At 40.1% G+C, this 25,420-nt stretch overlaps 1 protein-coding gene across 4 annotated transcripts in view; it reads left to right on the plus strand.

Moving 5' to 3' along the window:
• The window catches only part of NCOA2 (nuclear receptor coactivator 2), a 189,056-nt gene that overhangs the window by 157,986 nt on the left and 5,650 nt on the right, over positions 1-25,420 (plus strand). For all 4 annotated transcript variants that reach the window (XM_054284633.1, XM_054284634.1, XM_054284635.1 and 1 more), the window contains 11 exons: positions 2,115-2,325; positions 5,421-5,630; positions 7,383-7,598; positions 8,232-8,361; positions 11,368-11,533; positions 13,411-13,689; positions 14,581-14,658; positions 15,176-15,413; positions 16,138-16,315; positions 18,549-18,747; positions 24,089-24,178. In XM_054284633.1, the coding sequence (XP_054140608.1) occupies positions 2,115-2,325; positions 5,421-5,630; positions 7,383-7,598; positions 8,232-8,361; positions 11,368-11,533; positions 13,411-13,689; positions 14,581-14,658; positions 15,176-15,413; positions 16,138-16,315; positions 18,549-18,747; positions 24,089-24,178 (1,995 nt within the window). The remainder of the gene's footprint in view (positions 1-2,114; positions 2,326-5,420; positions 5,631-7,382; positions 7,599-8,231; positions 8,362-11,367; positions 11,534-13,410; positions 13,690-14,580; positions 14,659-15,175; positions 15,414-16,137; positions 16,316-18,548; positions 18,748-24,088; positions 24,179-25,420) is intronic.

A 25,420-nucleotide genomic window follows, 5' to 3' on the forward strand; every position in this document is an offset into this window, starting at 1 on the left:
CTAGGGATCATAGTGATGACAAGATGAGTGAGAGACAGTGAATGTCATGTAATTAAAAGAATCACATGCTTTTCTGGAATATGCCATCGAAGCATACTATGTGTAGAGAAAATTTTCTGCTTTACTCAGCAGCTATAAGGCTTCATTTTAAGTCCTGTCTTGGACATGGCTTCAGCAAAAGTGTGGATCAAGTGAAAGCAATCCACAAGAGCTGCAACAGTAATGAGAGGCCTAAAAAACAGGTTATTTGCTGAAGAAAATTCACAAGTTGAGATTGTTCATTTCAGCTTAAAACACAAAAGGGCACATGTTTTCAAATACAGAAAAAGTTAGAAAAAGAAAGGGTAGCACAGTATGTTCTCCAGTTTCAAAATAGGATTGGAAAAAATGGTCGAAATATCTGTGTGAGAGATTTTGCATTGAGACTGATAAAAGAAATACAAGAGTAGCAAGGATGGCAGAGTGCTGAAACCAATTCTCCAGGGAAGCTGTGGATTTTCTGTCTCTGGATGTCTTTAACAAGCAACTGTATGAACTTCCATAGGGAATAGCATACACTGATTTTGCCTGGAGGCTTTAAATTTCTTCCAGTCCTCTGATTCTCTGATTTCCTACCATTTTGCCAATAACACCAGCCTCTAGATCATCCACATGCTGCCTTTTGATGGAGTGAATTCCCTCCTCTTTTGCACCGTATACTACAATTTATATGACTAGGACATGATGTAGAAATAATAAAAAATAGCACCATCATTATTTACAGTCAGTCACCCAAAAAAAGCACTTAGCAGTGTAACCTTGGGGCATTTTAGCTACCTTTGAATAAATAGCTGGACTTCCAAGGAGCAGGCTACATGTGGTGGCAGGGGTTCTGTACAGACTAATGTGCAGTGTTTCCTAGCTAGCCTGGGAGAACCTCAGTAGGTATTTAAAGCCATCTCAGGTATTTCTACAGTATCCTGTGATCTTTGGCCTAAGATTGCTCTCAGTAAGAAGTTCATGATGTGGGGAAGGACAAAAAAAAAACCGAGGAAGAATTGTATTTCAGTTCTGCATGTTTGTGGTGTTATTTCTCAGTTCCCCATCCTTCATGGGTGGCTGCTCACTCTGCCTCTCCTCTGGCATTGCACATTTCCTAATGAAGACACTGATTTTGAGTAGATATTTGTTATAAATACTGCTATGATATATTCACTGCTCAAGATGGTAGTAAACTGAAACTGGACACCCTGTTCTTAATTATTATCCAAGTCTTACCCTTATCAAGAGTTTAGGATTGGAGAATATAATTGCAATGACTACCACATTTCAGTCAGAAAATTATTTTAATTCTAAGAGGTTTTAGACAGAGAAGCTGACAAAAGAGAGTATCAGTGAAAATCAATATATATAAGAAAAACAGCAAGTAAGTAATTATGTTAGTGTAAGATGAACTTAATTTTTCTCCCATCTTTATTTCATTCATTTTCTACTGAATTTAAATGTAAATTCGTATGTAGATGTAGATTTCTCTTGTCATACTCTAGAGAAGTTATTTTCAATGATTTGGGAAGTTGGGAGTATAATAAATTCCCAATCCTATATATATATATCTTGCCAGTTAACCTCTGTAGAGTTACTCAGCGTTCAGGTTTGGAATATAACAAAGAAAAGGCATATGGGGAATTGATATAGCCATAAAGTAACTTTCTGATTGTATGCTTTTAATCAAGTCATAAAGAGACTACAACTGTCTTGAAAGAAATAGAAGTTATGCTTACATAAACCCCCATCTTCAGCACTCCTGGCTCTCCTGTTATCCCTGCTGTCAGCACTGATCACAGAGTGCACAGGCAGGAATCCTCCTGCTGCCCAAGGTATGGAATCAATGGAATCATAAGTCCCCAGCAGGACTTCTGAAGGGTGCCAGTGCCACTCTGGGCTCCCCAGAAGCAAGGGAAAAGCCCTGGGAAGCCTTCCCAGTCCCCTTCGAACAGGTTTGTGAGCATCCTCCACATCAGGCCTGTTGCCAGACACATCGGAGGCCGCTGGGGCGTGACACTGGGGGCTGCCCGGCTTGGCCAACAGCAGGCGAGCAGCGACCTGTACTGGGGTTTGTGTGTTGTTTCTTGCAGCCAGGCAGCGAGCTGGATAACCTGGAAGAGATTCTGGATGACCTGCAGAACAGCCAGTTACCACAGCTTTTCCCAGACAGCCGCCCAGGCGTGCCAGCGGGCTCGGTGGACAAGCAAGCCATCATCAATGACCTCATGCAGCTCACCAGTGACAGCAGCCCCGGCGCGGCAGTGGCCACCCAGAAACCAGCAATGAGGATTTCACAGAGCAGTGAGTGCACCCCGCTCATGTACACACGGCTGGGGAACCCCCGGTGCGGGATCGAGGTGCCCCGGTCAGGGTCAGCCAGGAGGAACTGGGCAGCTCGCGGTCCTGGGCAGTGTTGTGTGGTGACAGAGCGCCATCTGCGGTCCTCCCCGCTCCAGGCACACGGGAGCCGTGTCTAGCTCACACAGCCTGGAAGTGTGTGTCTCCAGAGACGTTTTCTGGGGTGCCCTCAAATCAAACATCCCCTCCTGGGGTGACAAGTGACACTGCTGTTGGGAGGGCTTTGGCACGGAGAGCGCGTGCATCTTCTTGCGATGCAGGCCGTTCCTTCCTGGCAGCTTTTCTAAGCATGAAGGAGAGTCTTCTTCTAAAACCACAAGATTAATAGAAGGACAGAAGATTAAGAATGCCCAACTTTAATTTGAGATTGTGGCTTTTAGTTGAGTCACTTCCAGCTGACGGCTTTCCTTAACCTTATTAATCGGCTTACAAATCAGCATTGAAACATTGGTTTGCCATCATAATATACTGGAAAGCAAGCAAGACAAGAGTCTTATCAAGTACTAATGTTGAATGCAATAGCATAAAAAAACACTGCTTCATTTTTTGCTCCTGTTTGCTGGGATGGCCGCATCTGTTTACTTCATTAGATGTGCTCTGGGTTTTTTTCTTATAGAACATAGGGTTTAGATAGTATTTTTAGTCATTCTGATAATAAAAAACTAACGCTGAGCCACTTTCAAATACACTCAAATTACTTAGAAATGTTTACATAAATACTACTATTCTATCAATGAATACTAGTATGTAAATTCATATTGAGGCCACTTTAGATTCTTAAGTTATCACTTGTTATCCATGTTGCTCAGAGAAGGATGCTTGGGTTTAATGTACTTGCTTTTATGAGTATAGAGGTACTAACAGCAGCACCTCAAAAGTTCAGAAGGCAGTCTCTGTGCATGTGAAGTCTTCAGCATATTGTTCCTGAAGTAAGATCTGTTTGTCCTTCCAGCCTTTTGGTTTTCTAGGGGTAGCCTAGCTTTAAATCTGCTTTTAAAGCTACTGGCAGTACAGTAACAGTATGACTGTAAATGAGAGTGGCTTCATGCTTAGCAGCAGTTCTGTAAAAGCAGCATCCTGTTTCCAATTTAAATTAAAACCCTAAAATATTTTCCCCCAACTTACTCTTGTGTCTGTGCCTGATTCCCCTAGGAACTTGTGCCTTATGTTCAGTAGAAGGGCACACAGAAAACAGGTCCATAGAAAAAATGAGGGGTCTCTCATATTGCTCACAAAAAAAGAATGTAGAATGAATGTCAAATCATATACAATTCCAAAAGTGATTTGGGGTTTTTTATGGTTGTTTTTTTCTGATGAAATAACCAACTTTAATTTTACAGGTTTTAATGAATTGCATTTATTTTTAACAGACAAATAGTTTTGCCTGTTGAAAAATAGAAAGGCTGCTAGATCTGCCAAATTGCTAGAGTCTGTTATATGGGGGATAGAGAGCCTCCTTCAGTCCCATCCTGACAAAGAGTAGAATAAGCAGGAGGTGATGTGATCTAAGCACCAGCACAGCTCATCAGCTGTGTTGTTATTTTGTGCCACGTTTCCAGAATTCCTTTTTGTAATATTAGTTGAGGCTGGCAAAGCTGCACATAAAATAACTCATTTATCTATGTGATGTGTCAAACTTCTGGAGCACACTGTTCTGAAACTGTCACTGAAGTTTAATTTTGCTTCAGTCTTTAGACTTTGTGATACCCCTAATCTTGAAAAAGTAATTTTTGCTTCATAAGTAAGTTTTGTTTGCTTAGTTGAACAGGCAGACAAGACAAAACTTAAATCTCATGGTTAGAAGTTAGGCGTATGTGATGTGATATATTTTCTGTACACACATATAGGCAAATATACCTGGCAGAAAACTAACATTAAAACAAAAATACAATGAGTTCCTGTAGTCTAGTTTTACAAAATAAAAGCCAAAGACCTCTGTTGTGAGATATTTCTCTGCATTTTAATAAACTTGCTAAACCTCATCTAAGTTTTCAGATTCAAAAGTAGCACTTCTTCAGTCTAAAATAAGAAAGTATTAATTTAACTTCTCAGTAATGTGATGAACACAAAAATGCAGAAGTGCCTCTTCTAGGGGAAGCTATCAGAAAGTATTGCAAATAATATTTTCACAAAAATGTTTAATTTACTTGCATGTATTTCATGGGTATGATTGGAAGTGGAATCAAAGCTACAAGGTCAGTGTTTGATTCATGTTTGAGAACTAGTTGAGCACACAGAGGATGCTTTCATGCATTGGAACATTGCCCAAAGACCAGCTGAGCCAGATGCTTGCCAGTCACAGTCAGAAACTCACTTTGCTGAGGCAGTCTGGTGTTTTATTTGCAGAGGCTGATTTTAAAGGCACAAGCCAGAAGAAAGTATTTACATGAAGGTGACAGTAACCATCAAGGATGGTTCTTTTTTACCAGAATATTATGGTGGCACAGCTCTGATTCTGGGCTGGTTTATAGTTGTTGCTGAATCACAGAAGTATTTATTTTTATTAATGACAAAAAATGTTAAGCCCAAATAATTAAGAGGAACGTGTTAAAATGGGGCTGTGGGATCCAGTATAAGGTCAGTCTGTCCTTAATTTTGAAAATTTTTTCAGGGGCTTAGCTTGTGCTGGAAAACTCTCCAAACTGAGATAATTCCTAACAATCTGCCTCAGGATGGCATCTGCATGCAATTACAGTCCTACTAGGTATAAGATTAATTGACAGTAGTATGCACATCACATAGTGGTATATTGTGCTGTAGTGGCTCTTCTGTCAGTTAACTAGCATAATTTAAAGATTTTTAAATATACATCATGTCTGGTTTGTGTTTAGTGTCAGAATGTTCCATTTTGAAATTTATATTTAAATGTCAAGAAGGGATGTTTCTCAGACAGATATGGAGTGAGTAAATTATGCAACATTTAATAGCTGAGCCCAAGAGCTTTAATTGTGTCTAGGTTCTTTTTTTTTTTTTTTTTAACCTAGTGAAGTTTCCATTCTTTTAACTTTGCTTTTTTTTTCTTTGCTCCTCCTGTCTAGCTTTTAATAACCCACGAGCAGGGCAACTGGGCAGGTTATTACCAAACCAGAATTTACCACTTGACATAACACTGCAGAACCCAACAGGTGCAGGATCTTTCCCACCCATAAGAACGAGTAGCCCCTACTCAGTGATACCTCAGCCAGGACTGATGGGCAGGAATGAAGGGATGATAGGAAGTCAAGGAACTTTGGGCAACAGCAGTGCAGGTAAGATGATTTTCCTTTTTTTTTTTTCAAATATACTTGAGTAACAGGCTATAGCATGTGCAACTTAACATTTGGGTTAATACCAGTGCAGATTATTACTCTCCATGAAGTCTGTTTTGTGGGATGTTATGAATTGGCATATTTATTTAGAATTTCTCTGTCTCTCTGTCTGCATATTTTTATTCCTGCCTTTTATGCACTGCTTTTTACCTACCTATAGAGATGAGTCTTTCAAAACAAAATCATGGGCAATACTGTTGCCCTTATGCTGTTGGCTTTGCCCTCAATTATTCTTCACTTAGTAGCCTTAGCTCCTTTTTGAGAGCCATCAGATGTTGCAATTAACAACATGGTCACCTAATAATGAAGAAACATATAGCCTGTTTGACAAGGAAAGTCTGGCTGATGGATTTATTTCAACTAGTGCATAATCTGAGATTGTGCAAGTGTGCATCAACCACTGTAAGAGCTCTGAGTAAATAAATGGGCATTGTAAATCCTCTCAGCTGGCTATTTGGTGTCAAATTTGTGTATTTCACTGGCATCAGTATTAAAAGAGACATGCAGCCAAAGGCTGAAATATTTTATTTAAGCGGTTTAGAGATTAACTTGCATTCTTTCAAGTGTCCTCTTACTTTCATGTTCTGTATACATGTTAGAGGATTCATCTTATGTATACAAGTTAAGAATATTATTGTGTCCCTGCCTTGCTCTAGCACAGCACATCTTTCATCTGATAGAATATGTACACAAATGGGCTGAACCTGAGGATGTAACACTAAAGCAAATTTTGTACAGCAGCTGAAACTCTTCACAGGGTTTTTCTCTGGTTATATGTCACCAAATATTTGAACTGTTAAGTAATAGTTGTTTGTGTGGCATTTAGTATTCATTTAGGGATTTTGCATAATGCAACTGAAAAAACCAATCTGAACCACTAGTCCAACCTGAAATCAGTGTTTTATCTACTCTCTTGACTGGTATAAAATTGAAATGTATAACTGTGACTGCCACCTTTGGGCCTTGGGGATTTTTGTGTTTGGTTTTGCTTGAGGCTTTTTGGCTACTGTCAGTGTAGTATTCTGTATATTCCAAGTGTAAATAAAACGTATCAGTTGTTTACAGTAGATGTGGGAGGACTTCCCCTATAATAACGGTAATGGGCTTCAGCATCTATCGGAAAGTTCCTGTGAGTAATTTCCCTGCACTGAGCATTCGTCTGAGATTATCTGGGTGAGCCTTGAAGCTCTGAAAGCTCTGGGCTCCAAGTGAAAGAAGTCGCCAAAAGATGTTTGCAGAACACAAATTGATACTCAATCCTTCTAATTTGTGTGTTTAGTGTTAGCACGTTGTTACTCAAGTCCCCATTCTCACTTAGCGCTTGGAAAGTAAAGCACTGACACCCATCAGCAAACGTGATTCATTTCCTGAGGAAGGAAGTTCAGGCCATCCACAGACCCTCAGCACCTGTCGCAGACCACATGTGGGAACACTTACCCCGAGCAGCATTTCGGAAATGATAAAAGAGTCTTCCTCTTGTAAGATGTATCACAGTCTCCAGTCCCTCAAGTAAGCAGTGTAAGGCATCATTCTGCAGCTTTGCACATCTGGATGGGCAGCTGTGGTGGTACCGAGTGCTTTGAGTGAAACTACTGCATTGGTATTGCTGAGAATGCAGCTCCTCAGGCAGCAGTGGTGCTAAGGCTGTTGTGATCATGTGCTGGTGGCTGAGTGTGTTTGGCTTTTGCACAGGAATGATTGGTGGCAGTGCCCCTCGGCCTGCCATGGCCTCCGGAGACTGGGGCAGCCAGGCCCCTGCCGTGAGGGTGAGCTGCGCGCCCACGGCCGGCGCCATGAACCGGCCCGTGCAAGCAGGCATGATCCGCAACCCCACGGGCAGCATCCCCCTGAGACCCAGCAGCCAGCCTGGCCCAAGGCAGATGCTTCCATCTCAGGTCATGAATATGGGTAAGTCACACCTGGAGCTGTTCCTTCTGGCGCACGCTGGATTGTTAAAGATGAAGCAGGAGAAAAAAAGGAAAGTAAGAAATCCTCCATTCATTTAGAGATTTGATAAGAGCCATACTTCACAGTGAAATTTTCCTGTGGATCTGGGAAAGAAGGTGTCTAAAATGCCGAATTTGAACATGTTTTGAGATGGACACTTCCTGCTACTCTGTAGCTCCACAGTTGTGTGGCCAGAGAAAGAGGACACGAAGTTGCTTTGGTTCACTAAAGACTGTGGAGTTTTTTTAAACCAAATGCTGTGGCAAGATAACTGTTCTCGGTCACTTTTAAAGCAAGTGCATTATAATACTGACTCTATGTAGAGTCTTTTTCTTATGCTTGTGTTATTCATTTTTGCATCTATGATGTTGTATCTGCTATTTTATAATTTTGAACCACTTTCAGAATACTCGTACTTTCTCAAAATTTAAAAGCAAATTTTAACAAAGGAATAATATTGCTTGTAAGTGTAATATTGCTGAAGTCTTAATGCTTTAGTTTACTTTTACCATAACATAGGTAACTCAATTTTAAGAACTAACATGCAAGTAGCTTCTCTTCAGAAAAGTTATATGGTTGTTTTTTCTTGATTAGGGCCATCTGAATTGGAAATGAACATGGGAGGACCTCAGTATAGCCAACAGCAGGCGCCTCCAAATCAGACTGCACCGTGGCCAGACAGCATCTTGCCTATAGAACAGGCAACTTTTGGTAATCAGAACAGGTGAGTCTTGGTGTCACATCAGAACACAGAGAGATTTTGCAGGCCTTTAATTTACACCTCTCATGGAAAGAAAGTTCTGCATAGAACATCACCAAATGTACATCAATTTAGTTGTTGTATTATTTTGTGCTCACGAAATGTATGTGTGTTCCAATAATATTTATAAATGCTCGCTTTACCATGTAATGTGCTGAATGAGTTGAAAGTTCTGTATCACAGTGAATGCTGCCAGCACTTGAGTTATAGTTGCACCATTTTTCACCTCTGGAGCATTAATGTGGACATGATACTGTCTGATTTTGCTGTTCTTGTTGTTAACAATTACACTTAACACTAAATGTGGAAGAGTGCCAGTAGTACTAGTCATGACTGTGTAGTCATAATATCTGTTCCTTCCTGCAGCAGGGTAGCATTTTAGCATTTTAAGTGATATAGGACATGGTTAATTATGTTTTGTTTGGGTTCTTTTAATTGACCTAAATTCTGTAAAAGAGGAGGAAGGAAAGATGAAGTGAAAGGAAGGCTACCTCTTCCTGAAGTTAGCTCCTCCTCAGGTAGTCAGAACTGCAGTTTGGTCACAACTCATTAATTCATATGTAATGTATTCATAACTTCATTCATCATCAAGACTTTTAAGTGATGGCACAACTGTTATAAGCAGCTTACATTTCTTAAAAAAGAGCCATGTCTTCTCCAAAAGGTCTGCAGCTTATTTTAGAGAGACTGTGTATATGTGGAATGTCTAAGGAAGGCAAAATGGACAAGCAAGTGCAAAACGTTGAAATATTTTCAATTGTGTAAGTAGTAAATTGAGGGATCACTGAAAAGAAAATTAGGTGGATACATTTGGAAAAAAAGTATGTTTGAAAAAAAGTTTATCTTCTGACTACATTCTCTTTAATTTTCATTTGGATACCTGAAAATATTAGCCATAAATATATGTGGCATTTTCTTTGTTATATTCCATGCTTTTCAAGATGTTTCCTGGTGTTTCCCTCAGTCAGCATATGCAAAATGCAGTGTTTGTATAACTGAATTATTCACTTCAAAAACTACACCTTAAAAGAAAATACAGGGTCATGTCTGGTCAGCAAGCCAGGCAGTTAATTCTTCCATTTTTTTACCTTTGCATTTGTCACAATTTCCTTACAACTGAATAATTTCCTTATTTCCATATAGTAATTTCCTTATAGCTGAAAATGGTGAAAAAAATTGCCATTGCGTTGCATCTGGAAGTACCAATATTTTGATCATTTACACCCCAACCAGAGACGATTAATCAGTTCATGCTGCCATTTCTTGCTTTATTAATCTCCAAGATGGCTATTTTTATAATCTGATGGTTGCCATGTATTAAATGAGTAAAAATAATTCTTAAATTAAAAATTAAAATTTTCATTGGGGTATATAAAAGAAATGGAGAAATTGCAAGCAATTGTCATTTCTTAATATAGAGGATTTGACAAATGTTTTAGTTTTCTTTATCGTGTGTGTTCACGCTCATTTGCAATATCGGAGGGTTTTTTGCTAGCCTCATCAACTGTTTTTCCATATAATAGAACCCTTCTTAGAAGTTATCTTTAGAGTTTGTAAGCAATTTTAATCAAAGGAATTTTTTTCCTCTTTCCTTTTTGCTGATTTATAATTTCATCTATGAGAGTTAGAAAAATTTCTCTATGTATGAGTTTGATTAATACTTTGCAATGTTTTAAAGGTGTGTCATACATCCTTCCTATTTATTTTTTTTACTGTCTGGGATCCAATTAAAAAGAATATATTTTTATTAGTTTTCCTGCCTGCCACACTGAGTTCATTCAGTGTGCAGCCTGACGATGCAGCTCTCCTGCTCAGCTTCGACATGGAGATTAGACTTCCATGGCAACCATATATCTCATTATGGAAACTAAATACACAAACATGTTTCTTTGTTTTTTCTAAACAGACATGTAAAAAGGGTTCACATACAGTGCTCTTCCTCCCTCCATGGGTGACAGCTTTTGTTGTCTCTGAGTAATTATCTGGGATGGGATTCTTGTGGGATGTGCATATTGTAGCTGCCCTTGCCTGCAGAATGCTCTGCTCTCTTTATTTTCTGTTGCAGTTCTGTGGTAGCGTGCGTGAAGCAGGGCAGGTGTGTGAACTGCAGAACAAAAACCTGTCATTTGGCTGCAGATAAGGTGTTATTTCAGATTTAGTTTGTTTCTCAGGAAGTTTTGTCCTTTGGGTTTATAACAAACCTTTATTCTGCCTTTGTAACTGCAAGTGTGCTTCGCATACAAATTCAGGGGTGAGGTAAGCAGGATTTATAGAGTCATCACATGCTGCCTGACAGTACCCAAGTTCTTGCTGATGCCTTTCCAAGGCACATAACCAAGTGTATAAACTGATACCCAAGTGTGCATTTGGGGTAAGCTGATGCAGTGTTTTGCTGCAAGCAAAAAGGGGAATGTCCTTTTCTCCCTGCTCCCTCAGCTTCTGCCCAGCTCTTCCAGATGTTCAGTTTTTGAGAGCTCAGACAATCCATGGACCCATCTGTGACCTCTTTTGTTTGTTTAGCCTGACAGAAAACCAGCTAAGGGGAGAGTCTATGGAAATGAGTACTACTTGTGGTAGTATACTTGATGTGACATGAGACATTCAAAGTTAGAACTAGTTTTAAAAATAGTTGCAACTAGTTTTAAAACTTTCAGAAGTTATTTATCCTTTTGTCTTCGGTGATTATATTCCATACTGACTTCTCAGTTCCTCTGTTGACCCTGTAATATGCAGTCAGCACTTAGGCTACCTTTATTGGGCTTTCCTGCTTGTCAGGCCTTGACAGGCATTAATCATTTAGTTATTTCTTTGGGTAGCATAACTTCCACCAGAATAACTTTCTAACCAAAATTGGCAGCAATTAAAATAATTTCTGTCTCTACTTGTTAGTTCAGTTTGAGTACTAGTCCTCTGATATTATTTCATGTTTTCCAGCAGCTGTTTACCAACCCTGTGTTCATGTTTTCACAGGCAACCGTTTGGCAGCTCACCAGATGATCTCTTGTGTAATCATCCTTCATCAGAGTCACCAAGTGATGAGGGTGCTCTCCTGGATCAGCTTTACATGGCATTAAGGAATTTTGATGGTTTAGAAGAAATCGACAGGGCTCTAGGAATACCAGAGCTAGTGAGCCAGGTATACTGGACATGGTATTTTGCATATATTAGATATTGCTTTTATAAAATATGTTGTCAAGGTGGAGTTGAAGAAGTTAAAAACACTTCTTGCAAGCTAGGATAGTGGTCCATTTAATGGCTCAGTGTCACCTGAAAACGTTCTCTCAGCCCCTGGTTTAGTCTTCCTTCCTCTCCCCTGCCACCTCCCTCACCTAGATCTCTTTCTTCTGACCTGCTTTATGCAACTAAACTGACCAAAACAAAAAAACAGTGGTCAGAGGAACAGCTGTAGGGGGACAAAAGGTAAGATCATGGCCAGCAACAGAATATAGGAAAGAGGAAAATAAGAGCATGAAGACCTGGGAGCCAGGGGAGCAGGATCAAGAGTTGAGTGTGATGGGGGCAACAAGCTTTTGGATTAGCAAACCTGAGATGTATAAATTCACCCATGGTTTTTTCCTTAGTTGATTAGTGTGTGTTAAGGGATGAGATTTATCTGAGGCAGCTGATTCCATTCCAAGCACTTAAACTGTAATTTTTTTTTCACATTTCGAGCATGCTTGCTACACTTTGTTCTTTGCTTTTTCATCCATTCTTCCCCACAGTTATTTTTGTTGACTTCCACATGGTTCTTGCCTGTTTCAGTCTAATATGGTGCAAAAAAAAAAAGTGGTAAAAATGAAAGTATTTTGAGTAAAAGTTAGTTCCTGACATTTCTGGCATCAGAATTTTATTTCCAAAATCATTATATGTCTGTACAATGACTTAATATTCTCAGAGGAACCTGCAATACCCATTTCATTCCCCAGCACTCATCAGCACCCTGAGCATAGCTGTGAACTAGCTCTGCATTTTAGATATGAAATAGGACCAATGAAATTCTGCTTTGAACATGAGAAAGCTATCTCCAAGCCTATTTGGTACAACACAGAAGTCAGTGAGGTGTAGAGCTGGAGATAGAATTTATTGGTGAACTTCAATTTTGCACTATGAATCTTTCATGCAATATTATATAGGTTTTGGAATGCCACCACCGAAAAAAATATTAATAATGGTTTATTTCAAACTAAGCAGTAAATATGTTTCTATTTAATTAATAATTCAGTGGAAACAGTTAAAGGATCTCGCAGATAAGAGGACTGCTTCATTTTAAAACATGTTTTTTAAAATAGTCTTCGAACATTTTATAGCAGCTTAAAGACTTTCTTTCATGAGGGCACTGAAATTTAGATTAACTTCATTTTCAAGGTCAGTGTGGAATAAGCTATAAAATTATTCTGGCTAGAGCAAATATTAGGGGAGTATCTAGAATTGAATTCAGAATTGTGTTAGTTTATTTATGCTAATGGATAATCAGTTAGTGCAAAAGTGCCCTGAAAGAATTAGGCACTCTGTTCACATTAGCTTCTGTAATAGTTTCAGGCATCTTTATTTGAAGTCATTATTTTGTTAAAAGATACTGATAAAAATCTACTTATTCATTTGTAATACCTTTAAATGCATTTCAGATTCAACGGCAAAAATATGGTAGCATCACTTCATTTACAGATTTTGATCTAGCATTTGTCGTTTCAGGTTTTTATTCATTGGAAGAGTAATGCAATGTCTGTGTAAAGAACACAAGAAAGATTATGGGGTTTTATAAAGAAAAAAACAGCATAACAAAGGAAAAGAGAGAGGAGGAATTTGTCCCCATGAATATATTTTGATACTCAAATATGCGATTCTGCTTATTTTTAAGTTTTATATTGAGCTAAAGAAAGCTAATGTGATTTTCCGTTTCAAAACATCCCTATCCTAGAAGGTTGTTTTCGCAGGCTGTCTGTATTAGTCCCGTATAATCCTCTGGAAAGCCGCGTCCCACCAACTGTTCCTGTTGTCGGTGTGTTTCTGCAGAGCCAAGCTGTCGACCCCGAGACGTTCCCGAGCCAGGAGTCCAGCATGCTGCTGGAGCAGAAGGCTCCGGTGTTCTCGCAGCAGTACGCGGCGCAGGCGCAGATGGCGCAGGGCAGCTACGCGCCCATGCAGGAGCCCGGCTTCCACGGCATGGGGCAGCGCCCGGGGTACGCCGCCCTGCGCATGCAGCCGCGGCCCGGCCTGCGCCCCGCCGGCATCGTGCAGAACCAGCCCAACCAGCTGCGCCTCCAGCTGCAGCACCGGCTCCAGGCGCAGCAGGTACGGCCCCGTCCGTGCCCTGCTCTCTCTGCTGGGCGGCACGTGCGGTCAGCCCGCTCCAAAGAGAGCGGCTCTTGCTTCTTTCCCCTTCTCAGCTAAAATCTAACAGGAGCCACAATGAGTTTGGACAAGATAGAGCCTTGGTCGTTCTCTTTTTCGGTCTTCTTTTTTGGCACCTTCCTATTGTTCTTTGTACAATACAAGAATTTTTTATTTAAGTCTAGTATTAAAGTCTAGTATTTAAGTCTAGTATTTAAATCTAATAAGTGTACTATTTAAGTCTAGTATTTAAGTCTAGTCTTTGAGCAAGGTTACATTGGTGCTTTTTGTTATATACTTCTTTTTCTATTTGCTGTATCTTGACTCTTCTGCCAATCTAATTGCTTTTATTCTGCCTGTTGCCTACATCCTACATCCTTTTTTTTCCTCAGCCTTGGTCTGCTTCTGAGAATTAAGTTCTTGTTTTGTTTTTAAATACATAGGTTTGTAGTACTATCAGTGAGATACCAATGCTTATGGTATTTAAGGAGGAAAGATCATTTCTTCCTTCAATCATCAGAATAAGGTCTGGTTTGGAGTAAACCTCAACAGTCCAGTCCCAAAGTGAAAAGAACAGGAACTATGAAGGGAGCATGTTTGGTGTAAACAGCATAGTGCCCGTGTTGTTATTTTTATGCTGTATTATCTCTTTAAGAAGCAGCATTCTGTGAATGAGAGTAGGATTTGAGGAGGAAAATTAGTCACTGCTTGGATATATAGAATTAGGTCTACAGACCAGCTGATCAGGGAAGTATATCTGTATGACTTTGTATGTAACACTTCTTGTTTTGCCTTTCCTTCTAAAAACTTTTGGGTTTTGGTGTTGGGGTGGTTTGGTTTTTTTCTCTTTAGAATCGGCAGCCACTGATAAACCAGATCAGCAGTGTCTCCAATATGAATCTGTCTTTGAGAACTGGAGTGCCAACACAGGTGAGAAAAATAATACCTTTTAAAAAAGAAAGTCACTTCCTTTTTTGCTTTCTTGCCCCAATATAATGCAATAGTTATGCTATGTGGTAAGTACAATTTCAATACAAATATTGCAATCTTATGTGATAAGGGAGTATTTTGCTGTTTGGTTTCTGAGAGTCATTCCCATTTTTACATAGGATGGATGACTGTTTAAAAAAGATTTGATATAACTGCATTTTTAACCATGCTTCTCATTTCCCTAAAGATGTGTGCTTTTAATGAGCTGCTCCATTTGCAAATACAAATCACTGCAGCCTTAAACACTGGTATTATTTCAGTTACTGACTGTTGCAGTGCTGGAAGTCTTTCCTAGCAGAAGCATTAGCAAGTTTATTCTCTCCTGCTTTGTATTTCTGCTAGTTGTGTGATGAGGGGGAAAAAAGCTGGAATCTTTGAGATTGCTCTAGTGGAGATGCATCTGCTGGCTGGGTTGCCTTGGAAGGGTTGCTGATGGACGGGTGGTGGTTTTCCCCAGGGCCCCATCAACGCGCAGATGCTGGCGCAGAGGCAGCGGGAGATCCTGAGCCAGCACCTGCGGCAGCGGCAGATGCAGCAGCAGCAGCAGCAGGTGCAGCAGCGCACGCTGATGATGCGAGGCCAAGGTTTGAGCATGACCCCCAGCATGGTGGCCACCGGCGGCATCCCGGCAACCATGAGCAACCCGCGCATCCCGCAGGCAAACGCACAGCAGTTCCCATTTCCTCCGAACTACGGTACTGCTTCCACTTCCCCTCAGTGAATTTTGTCAGTCCTTACTCCCCTGTGTGACCCCAGTGCTGGGTCCGAGCCCCTGATCCACAGGCTCTTGCCTGGCTCCCTGGGAACAGTGGAAAACATGGCAGTTTGGACCCCTTGGAGGTTCCACTTTCCTAGCTCTAGTACCAGTTACTCTCCAAGCACTGCTCTTTCTTTGAGCAGCAGCAGCAGTGCAGTATGTGTGTTTGTTTATATATAGATATATGCAGATAAATATGTGTACACACACACAAACTCATATATGTGTATGTATTTGCTTGATGGCCTCTGAATTTTGAGTGAACTAAACGAAAGCCTCTTCAATTTAAGTAATATAAATCAGTTTTAGATAAGGCATTCCATTTCCTACCCCATACCCAATGTGTAATATAATTAATACCGTCTCCTTTCTTTGTTTTACAAAACCACAAACCTGTTCTGGGCAGTTACCTCCATACAGTTATTGCTATACAGTTTCTTTATTTATACCTACTGGATAAGTTATGTTATAATTATACTATATAATATATTATGTGAAAGTTCTGCTGATATAACAAATTATGTCCATCCAATCTAAACTTGGTATCTGCTTTTACCAGATGATAAAAGTAAGACTGGTTAAAGACACATTTGCAAGTCTGAGCTCTTGGTTTGTTTTAACTCTGAATGTACAGTGGGTAAATTTCTCATTTTCTTCTTCAGGTATTAGTCAGCAGCCCGATCCAGGCTTCACAGGGGCCACCACTCCTCAGAGTCCACTGATGTCACCAAGGCTGGCTCACACTCAAAGCCCCATGATTCAGCAGTCTCAGGCTAATCCTGCCTATCAGTCCTCTACGGAGATGAATGGGTGGGCACAAGGGAATATGGGTGGTAACAGGTAAATCCAGAAGAAAACCAAAATGAGCACACAGAGTAATGGGGTCATTGATGGTCTGCACTTATCTATGGGCTCATTTTATGTAACTGTTTGTTTGTTGCTAACTATCTGTCCTAAAAGAGATTTCTTTTCAATTTGGCTTGACAAATTGGTTTAAATTCTGTCTTCATACCAGGCAAAGTGAGTGCACAGCTAAAAGACCTGCATCCACACAATGCATTGCTTTGTCTGTTACAACTGATCAGACACTGTGTGCCCTTAAGAAGCACCTGTGCTGCACAGTGAGCTCCAGCCCCTAATGTTTGTGTGGATGCATTTCTTCTGCATATGATTTTCATCCCACACTGCTTTCTACATGGCTGGATCAGCTAAACCAGAGCCTGTGCATTCTACTGCTCTGGAATTGCAGAGAGTGGATTATCACCTCCCACTTTAAATGCTGGAGTGTAACCAGGTTCAGCCCATTAGTCCTTGCACATGCTGGGGGTCAGCATATAGCTGTCATTCCCTGACAGCACTGTAGCAATACCTCACACATGCAGTCACCTTTTCAGCTGAGGCCCCTGCCCCAGTGGGTGTAGCTCTAATAATCAGTCTGTCCAAATCAAATGGGTTGGATGTTGAACACTATTAGTAGGCAGCAATGAGCTTCCAGATGCAGTGATCTGAGCTTATCCTTGGAAAATGGAAGGAGCTGTCAGGTACAGCCTTTTATCAGTTGGCACTGGGGTGCACACAGCTGTCTCTAGCACTGTGCTTTTGTCACCCTGAAGTTCTCAGGCTTACTGTCCTAGCACAGTGACAAATCTTTTTCCAGCTAGCTGACAAAGATTTAAGAAACCCAAAACACCAGTATTTTATTGATGAGGCTAATCCAAGTAAAATTCCCCCTAAAGCAGCTGATTTATCTCTTACCCTCATCCTTGTCCATGTGTCATCCTCACAGTCTTCCTGAAGCATCTGCAGGAGGCATAGCTGCCACTGTCATGGCTTCTGCCAAAAATGGCAGCAGGGGCAGCTCCAGAAGTGCAATGGTTGGCTTTGCTGAGCTGCAGCTCTACAGCAGAGACATGTCAAATGTGCTTACACAAGCCACTGAGTATTCACAATGATCTGTAGTGTACTGTTTCAGCCATCCAGATAACAACTTAAAAATGGGGCGAGGTGGCCTGAAAAGACATGGAATTGGAAGGAAGAGAATGGTGGGATTTTCTGGGTTTGGTCCTGTGCCCAGAATGCCATTACACTGCACCAGGTCTCAGAGTGCACAGCAGTAGCCTAACAGAGTACCCAAGTGAAAGACTGAGTGTTAACCCTGAAAGATTTCCTCAGCTGTGGGAGCAGTGCTTCACAGGGAAGGGAAAGTCAGCCACTGATACTGAGACACAGCAGCCCTTCCAGTATTTCAGTCTAATGCACATCTTCTAAACAGACACATTGTCAGTAATAATTCTTTCATTGGCTGTTGAATTATGCTCAAAAACTAGAGAAGACTGATGTGTAAACAGTGAAGTGCATTTTAGGAAGTGTGAAGAAGTCTGTCATGTGGCTTTCAGTGGGAAGGAAAATACTGTCCAGAAAGCATTTGGACTGAATAAAATCTGGGATGAGGTTTCCCACAGTTACTCCCCTGTAAGTTGTTCAGAAATGTCTTTAAAGAAACATAGATACCTTAGACTTTATGTCGTTTCTTACAGTGCCATATTTTCAAAACCTGATGCAAAGACCTAGTAAATAAATTCCTGCACAATTGCATGTCTTTATTTGTGAGCCCACTTGCCATAATTGTATGTGCAAATCTGGTATTCATATATGCAAACAGCCTATTTTGCAAAAAAGAAAGTTTATTACCCTGTCTTCAATTTTAGCTCAACAGTTCTGCACTGTGCTAACACTGGAGGTTAAAGGTGTTTTCCTCTCCCTCCAAACATTACTTTAAAATACATACAAAGCTCCTTTGGACTGCTAATTGGCTGTTCTTGCATGTGCATAACAGATTTGTACTCTGCCATAGTTTCACATGCAAAGGCATGCATTTTTTACACAGACATGGGACCTTAAATTTTGAAAAGTTACTCCTTAGACATCGATGCAGCTGAAAACTAGTTTTTCCTTTGAAGTTGGAATAAATGACAGTATATAGAAATTCTAGCTTAAGATATATTTTAAAAACTTTCTTAGTGGCTTCAGCATTCTAAGTCTGACACATTGCTTTTTCCATTCCTTGCTGTAGCATGTTTTCACAACAGTCTCCACCACATTTTGGGCAGCAAGCAAGCACCAGCATGTACAACAATAACATGAACATCAGTGTATCCATGGCAACCAACACAAGTGGTATGAACAACATGAACCAGATGACAGGGCAGATCAGCATGACCTCAGCGACCTCTGTGCCTACATCAGGGTTGTCCTCCATGGGTCCTGAGCAGGTGAGAATCTAAGGATGTGAGATGACAAGCTAGAGGATTTGCTTTTACTTCCAGTAGTTTTTCAGGTCCACTGCATTATGTTTCTCTTACTAGCTGTCTTCAAAAATGATGACAAAAGGGCTTTGGTTTTAGTTCTGCACTCGAATAGCCACAGTGACCAGTGAGGTAGAGAGCACTGTAGCTGCCCCTGGGCTTCCATGGGGAGCACATGCTGATGCTAGCTCCTGTTCTCAGTAGGTAAGTGTCTGTGGCATAGCTGCAGTTGCTGATTTTCCCAGCAGTGAAGGCTGGAAGTGGATGGCAGGCAGCTCCTTCCTAGAGAGAAGAGTGAAAGCTGCCTGTATGGGCAGGGTTTGGAAGATGCTTCAACTGCCACAGTATTTGTAGCCCCAAGCAATAAATATTCAATCAGCTTTCAGAGCTATCCATGTGGCAACTTTACAAGCACTAAATGCACATTTTTTGTAATGTGATGCATATAAAATAGGTTGCTGAATCAATAGGTAAGTAACCTATTCTTTCCTGCTGAAAGGATGTTGACACATTCATTCTTATTTGATACTGCTACTTAGGATATCTGAAATAAGAAAAAATAACATTTCTGTTTGTCAACCTGCAATTAAACTCTCTCAGTACATTATTAAGTGTTTGATAAACAAATTCTGTTAATTAACAGGCTCATATATTTGTTTCAAAGCTGACCTTCAGCTTGTTCAAAAATACAGGCTTGAAATTATGGACTTTTCTTAGAAATATTGGCAGGAAGGTACCTCTTGTGTCTTGAGGTAACATCTTCTGCTATAGAGATCTCTTGCTATAACTTTTTTCTGATACCATAATGTTCCAGTTTAAAGCTGGTTATGTTGATGGTTTGTTAATGTATGACTTTTTTCTAGCCTAAATTTGATAACGAGTATTTACTTTTCCAATGTTGTCATTTACCTTAAGTAGCTCTTTTCTTCTCCTGTATTTTAGAAAGATTCTATCAACATGATTTTTTTTGTTGTTAGTTTGAGTAGATTTTTTTTGTTTAGTTTTGCATTTTGTGGGGTTTTTCTTGTAAGCCAAACAAGCCATATTTTTTCAGTCTCTTAGGCTTTAAACTGCTTTTGCTTTTCTGCAGCTGTTCTAGTTTGAATCAGTATTTCCTAAGCACCAGAGCCATGTGCATGACACTAGTTCTTCCCCATTTCTTTTGGAATACTCTGACAGATATAGCTGCAGATCACATTTGTCCCTTACAGCTGCTACATGCTGGTGACCCAAAGTAATTTTGATACTCCCAGATCTGTCACCTTCTGTGATATTCCCAGTTGCTAAGCCAAATTATATCAGACTTTGTTTATTATTAGTTACCAAGTTAATAGAGTTGCACACATTTACTGCAGTAAAACAGTAGTAAAACCAAAAAAGAAAAGAAGGGGGATTTAAAGGTTGTGACCCTATCTGATTTCTCAGTATACCTGTGCTACACAATTTTTCTTAGGAACCTGAATTTACAAACTGCATTGTAGAAAGCGATCTGGTTTTATTTTGAAGATTTCCATGCAGGCTGTTTCCCCTGGCACAGCTGTCACACTGCTTTTCCTTCCTGTTAGACTACAAGATCTTGTTTCAAGATAGCATTTACCTAACTTCCAGTAAGCTAAATAGGCTGAGGTTCTTTATCCATCTCAACATTTGGGTTTCAGCCCATCACTTCCTTTTTTGGATCTACTTTAAACTCTGTTGTTGTAACCTCCTCCTAGAAACATGAATGGAGTAACCAGAGACAGTGATTTAACAGTGGCTGCACCAAAGCTGTGTAGAGTCAAGTTCTGCTTGTAATTTCTCTTCCAGTGCATGGGTTGCCTTGGTTTTTTGGGGGACAATGTCACACTGAAACCCTTATGATGGTCCCCCAAATTCTCCTCAACATATTCTGCATTCTTTGTTCCCAGGAGTATTGCCTCCCTCCTGTCTCCATCAAATTGCATTTCTTAGATTGTGTCTGTTAAAGCAAAGTGCTGTGGCTCATTCTGTAACAGTGACCTGTTTTCCTCCTGATTTACCATCCCAGCATTGTGTCATCTGCAAGCAAATGTTTTATGCTTGGTCTAGGTCAGAGGTGGCCAGCTGACAGCTGAGGGGACATTTCTGGGCCACAAGACAGTACTTTTTAGTCCTCAGGAATGTGCTGTACTGCTTTGCATTTTCTTTCTTGAGAAACACAAGTAACTAAAAATGTATACTTGAATACTGTAATTGACACATTTTTTTCCTGTTTTCAGGGCATAATGTTTTACTTAAGGGACATCTTTATTTAGCAATTGACCTAGACTGTGCTGAACTTTTTCTTGTAACTGGTGGTTTTCAAAATGACTGCATTTTCTGTAATTCTGCTGACTGTTGCCATTTCATTCATTCTTTGGGGTTTTCTTATACTGTCACCTACATTTCTGTTTACTTATTCAGTGTCACTTTTTGTTCCACAATACATAATTTGAACTCCACATGCTTGTCTCTTTCTAACCACAGTGAGACTAACAGTGATTCACTGTTACTCTCTGCAAATGTGTTCTAGCTTTTGAAAAAAACTCAACATTATTACTATTTGATGGTTTTGGAAGTAAGATCTTACTACCTAATAATAAACAGCTGTGCCTGGACTGACTTACTGGGTGAGAAGCAGGTGTATTACACCTGGTACCAAATAGATTTTGTTGGCTCTCTTTCCTCTCTTGTTGTGGCACTATGCTGTATCAGACAGATGCATCCAGAGCTCAGAAATACTAAGTTTGGTGTCTATCTGATCATACTTGTGTTATCTCCAACGTCTCTGGTTTACCACCTGGGCTCCCAGCCTCACCAGGCAAAAAGATTGTGGCCAAAATGGGCTTGCTAATTATTATATACTTAAAAGCTCTTTTATATATTTGAGGAATGAGATCTTGTCTCATTATCATCTTCTCTCTTATAATTACATTAAATCTCTTCAGGCTGCTCTTACTAGTCTTCTTCTAGGAGGCTGCTACCAGGAATGCTGAAAGGCTGGCTGCCAGGTCTGCAGGTTCCTCCTGTCCAAAACAGCTTTCCCAGGCATCAAGAAAGTAAACCTTCCTGGTGTTGCACCATTCAGAGATCTTACTGTGATCAGCTTGTCCTCAGCTTCTTGCTGGCACAGTGGACTGCTGCCATGGTTTTGCCTGTGACTTATTTTGCATCATGGATCCGTGCTATTTACTGAGCTATCAGAGAAGCAGTTTGAAACCTGTGCAAGAAAAGAGGCTTTTCACTATGTGATGTAAACCCAGTCCAGTCAGAGTAGTTGTGTATTAATCTGCACAGGGCAGTACTCGCCAGGCCAAAATTATTACGGCATTTAAGAAGAGTTATCTTGAAATGGTATTTTGACTTTGTTCAGCATACCAGATTAAAGGAGCTCTGGAGTGGTAGGAAACTTTACTTGTTATACACCTTGTATATAACTTTGTTTTTTGGGAGACTATTAATTTTGCTTAATTGCAAAGGAGTTGTAAAACATATTTGCTCTTTTTTAGTAAGACTTCATATATGATAACACCACTTTACCTTTCTTCAGAAAATTATAAAAACCTTTCCATTTCTTTGTCCTTCTCCATACTGTTCTAAGTGAATTTTTTTGCAGTCAGAAAAGTTAATGTTGGGTGTTTTAAGGTCTTCTGAAGCAAATGTATTCATATAACAAAATAGTAGGGGTTTTTTTGTTATTTTTTTTGAGTTTGGGCTGGGTTTTTTTTATATCTGATACCATGTCAGGATTCTTGTATCTTACTGGCAAAGAGATTCTTTAATAGAAACTTCATTGATGCCTTTGTTCCTTTTGTTGTGGCCTGGAGCTACTTTCCTTTTCCATACCTGTCCTAAGTGCCATGAGGCAAATCATGCAGTCATCTTTTGGTTTCAAAACTGCTGTTTATTCAGGATACAATTTTTTTATTTCTGCTTTCATTTTTACCTCCCTTTGTCTACTAAACAATCAGAAAAGGTATTTGTGCTTGCATGTTTAAATGAATATTGATTAGTAGCAGAAAGCAGTTTTTAAACATGGATTCATCAGTTGCATGCAGATAAAGCTGCAAAGCTGTCTGTCCTTTCTGAATAAAATAATGTGGTTCTCTTCCCTTCTGATTTAAATTTTCACATTCCGGTTTAAAAATCTCTCCACTTCAAGGAGCAGAAAACATCACTAGGAGGCTTGTAGCACTTAATTTCTTTGGAGTCAAAATTACTAAGGCAAAAATATTTTAAGTTTTTAATCTTTCTCATTGAATTGTAGTCTTGTATCTGGCAGGATTGGAAACCAGTCTTTAGGTGGTTGCATCTGAATGTATTTTTCAAAATCAGTGACTAGCAACAGAAATAACAGTCAGGAGGACCTGAAATGAGAAGACTTTGTGTGGTGAATTCAAGAGCCTTCCTCAACAAGAGAAGTCTGAGACAAGATCTTACCAATATATATGTCTGGAGGGAGAGTGTCATGAGAATGGGATCTACTCTGAGGGAGTAGAATTGACTCAAGAAAGTCTTCCTAGAAAGAGTTTTCTTTCTTTCCCTGTTAAACTTGTAAGGCAAACTGTTTCTTTTAATATTGCAGAACTTTGCTGAAGGGCTCTGTTTTGTATTATATGCCAGTTCCTACATGGTGAGATTAATCCTTTGACTGGAAAAGCCATGCTGTAAATTTGGCAAATTACACATGGCTAAGCATGACAGACCTTTTGGTTGTGCAGAAACACATAGCTTCAATACTTTGCTGTGACTGTGTTCAGAAAATTGTGGAGACCATCCTTTAGGAAAGCATGCCACTGCACGTTTTCCCATTTAAGGTTACCTGTCTCCCATTGCTTGCAAACAGGAAAGTGTTGTTAAAACTGAGTCAGTAGTTGGTATCATTTAGCCTACATGTTATCTCATCAGACTTTGAAAAAAGTGTATGGTGGTTTGCAAGCAGCAAAGCTATGTGTTATTGAGGTTAGGAAGGTAGTTATATGTTTCTGCTCTCAGAACTTTGATAGCAGGGATTTCCTCTTTAGATAACACTGAGATAATTTATGGAACCTTTGTGAAATATGCATAAGGGTCGTAGTATCAGGAATGAAATCTTTGTTGTTGACTGTGAAGCAGAGTAATGTAAGTCAAATCCATGCTGTGCAAGAGGAGTGCCTGGCTATACAGTCACTTCCCTGACTTTAGCATCATCTCAGGAGTGGGTGTTGGTACATGCAAGTAGTGTAGTGGTCTGTAATGCTTCATTTAAATTCCCAGCCCTCCTCCCAAGACATTTCTTGATTCATTCTCCTTAATATCTTGTTACCAATAGGTTAATGATCCTGCTATGAGGGGAGGCAATCTCTTTCCAAACCAGCTGCCTGGAATGGATATGATAAAGCAGGACGGAGATGCAGCACGGGTAAGAAAAGGGGTACAGGCACAGCAGAACTGTGAATATACTGAGGCTGGAGTGGGTACGGTACCTTTTTACTTACCAAGTTCCAAGGGCCCTGGATAATAGTAATTAATGTGAGGGAGGATTGCTTTATAGACACAGAGACAGAAGGAGGGAGGGAGGGAGGGACAGACAGACGACGGACGGACTGACTGAGAGGGGCCGAGTGACGCGGGGGAGGCGCCACCTGGCGGCGTCTCCTCCTGGGCCGGGGCGCGGTTCTCTGCTGTTAAAGAAGAGGAATTTAAGTAATAGAGGAAATTGGAAACATCTGTCTGAAAAGTTAATAACATGAGTAAAAATGAAGAATGTGAAAGTACCGAAGCAGAAGTAACCATACATATATATTTTATTGTATCCCTGTCTTTTTTGTATTCTTATATATTTAAAACTTCCCAAAAGCCAATTCTTCTCACATCTTCATCTTGCTCATATAAACATACAAATGTCAGTCTCCAAGAGTGGGGGATCTGTACATAAAGAGTCTCTTCTGCAGCCATTTCATGGCCACTTTGATTAATAAAAAGATGCAGTGTATTCTGCTCTAGCAGAAGTTGTTATATACCAAGGCATTATTACAGAATCATAAATTGGTTTGGGTTGGAAGGGAACTTCAAGATGCCTAGTTCCAACCCCCTGCCATGGACAAGGCACCCCCTGCCATTAGACCAGCCTGCTCAAAGCCCCATCCAATACTGAATACTTCCAGGGATGAGTCATCCACAACTTGCCTGGGCAACCTGTTCCAGTGCCTCACCACATTCACAGTAATGAATTTCTTCTTATATCTAATCTCAACCTACTCTCTTTCAGTTTAAAGCCATTGCCCACTGTCCTGTCACTATATGCCGTGGTAAAAGGTGCCTCTCCAACTCTCTTGTGGGCCTTTTTAGGTACAAGAGATGGTGGAGAGAAGTCAGGGTGCAGGTGGAAAGAAATGAGTGGCATGACTTTTGGCAGGGAATCTCTGAGGTATAAAATTATAATAATGGTGTCAGTGCCATGATAATGAGAGGGACAGTAGCAATGCATAAGAGAAGCTTTGTTTCACCTGAAGAAAAACAACTTCTTCAAACATCCCAAATTATTTGGAAAGATACATCAGACTGCACTTGGTGATTTTACATTTATTCTACTAATGTACCTCTGACTGTCAATGAAAATGGAGTTTATATGCACTATAAATACTTTTCACTGAACTTTGAA

Source organism: Melozone crissalis, unplaced genomic scaffold, assembly GCF_028551555.1.
Source record: "Melozone crissalis strain CALT ecotype California unplaced genomic scaffold, PUWL_Pcris_2 ptg000042l_1, whole genome shotgun sequence".
Lineage (NCBI taxonomy): Eukaryota > Metazoa > Chordata > Aves > Passeriformes > Passerellidae > Melozone > Melozone crissalis.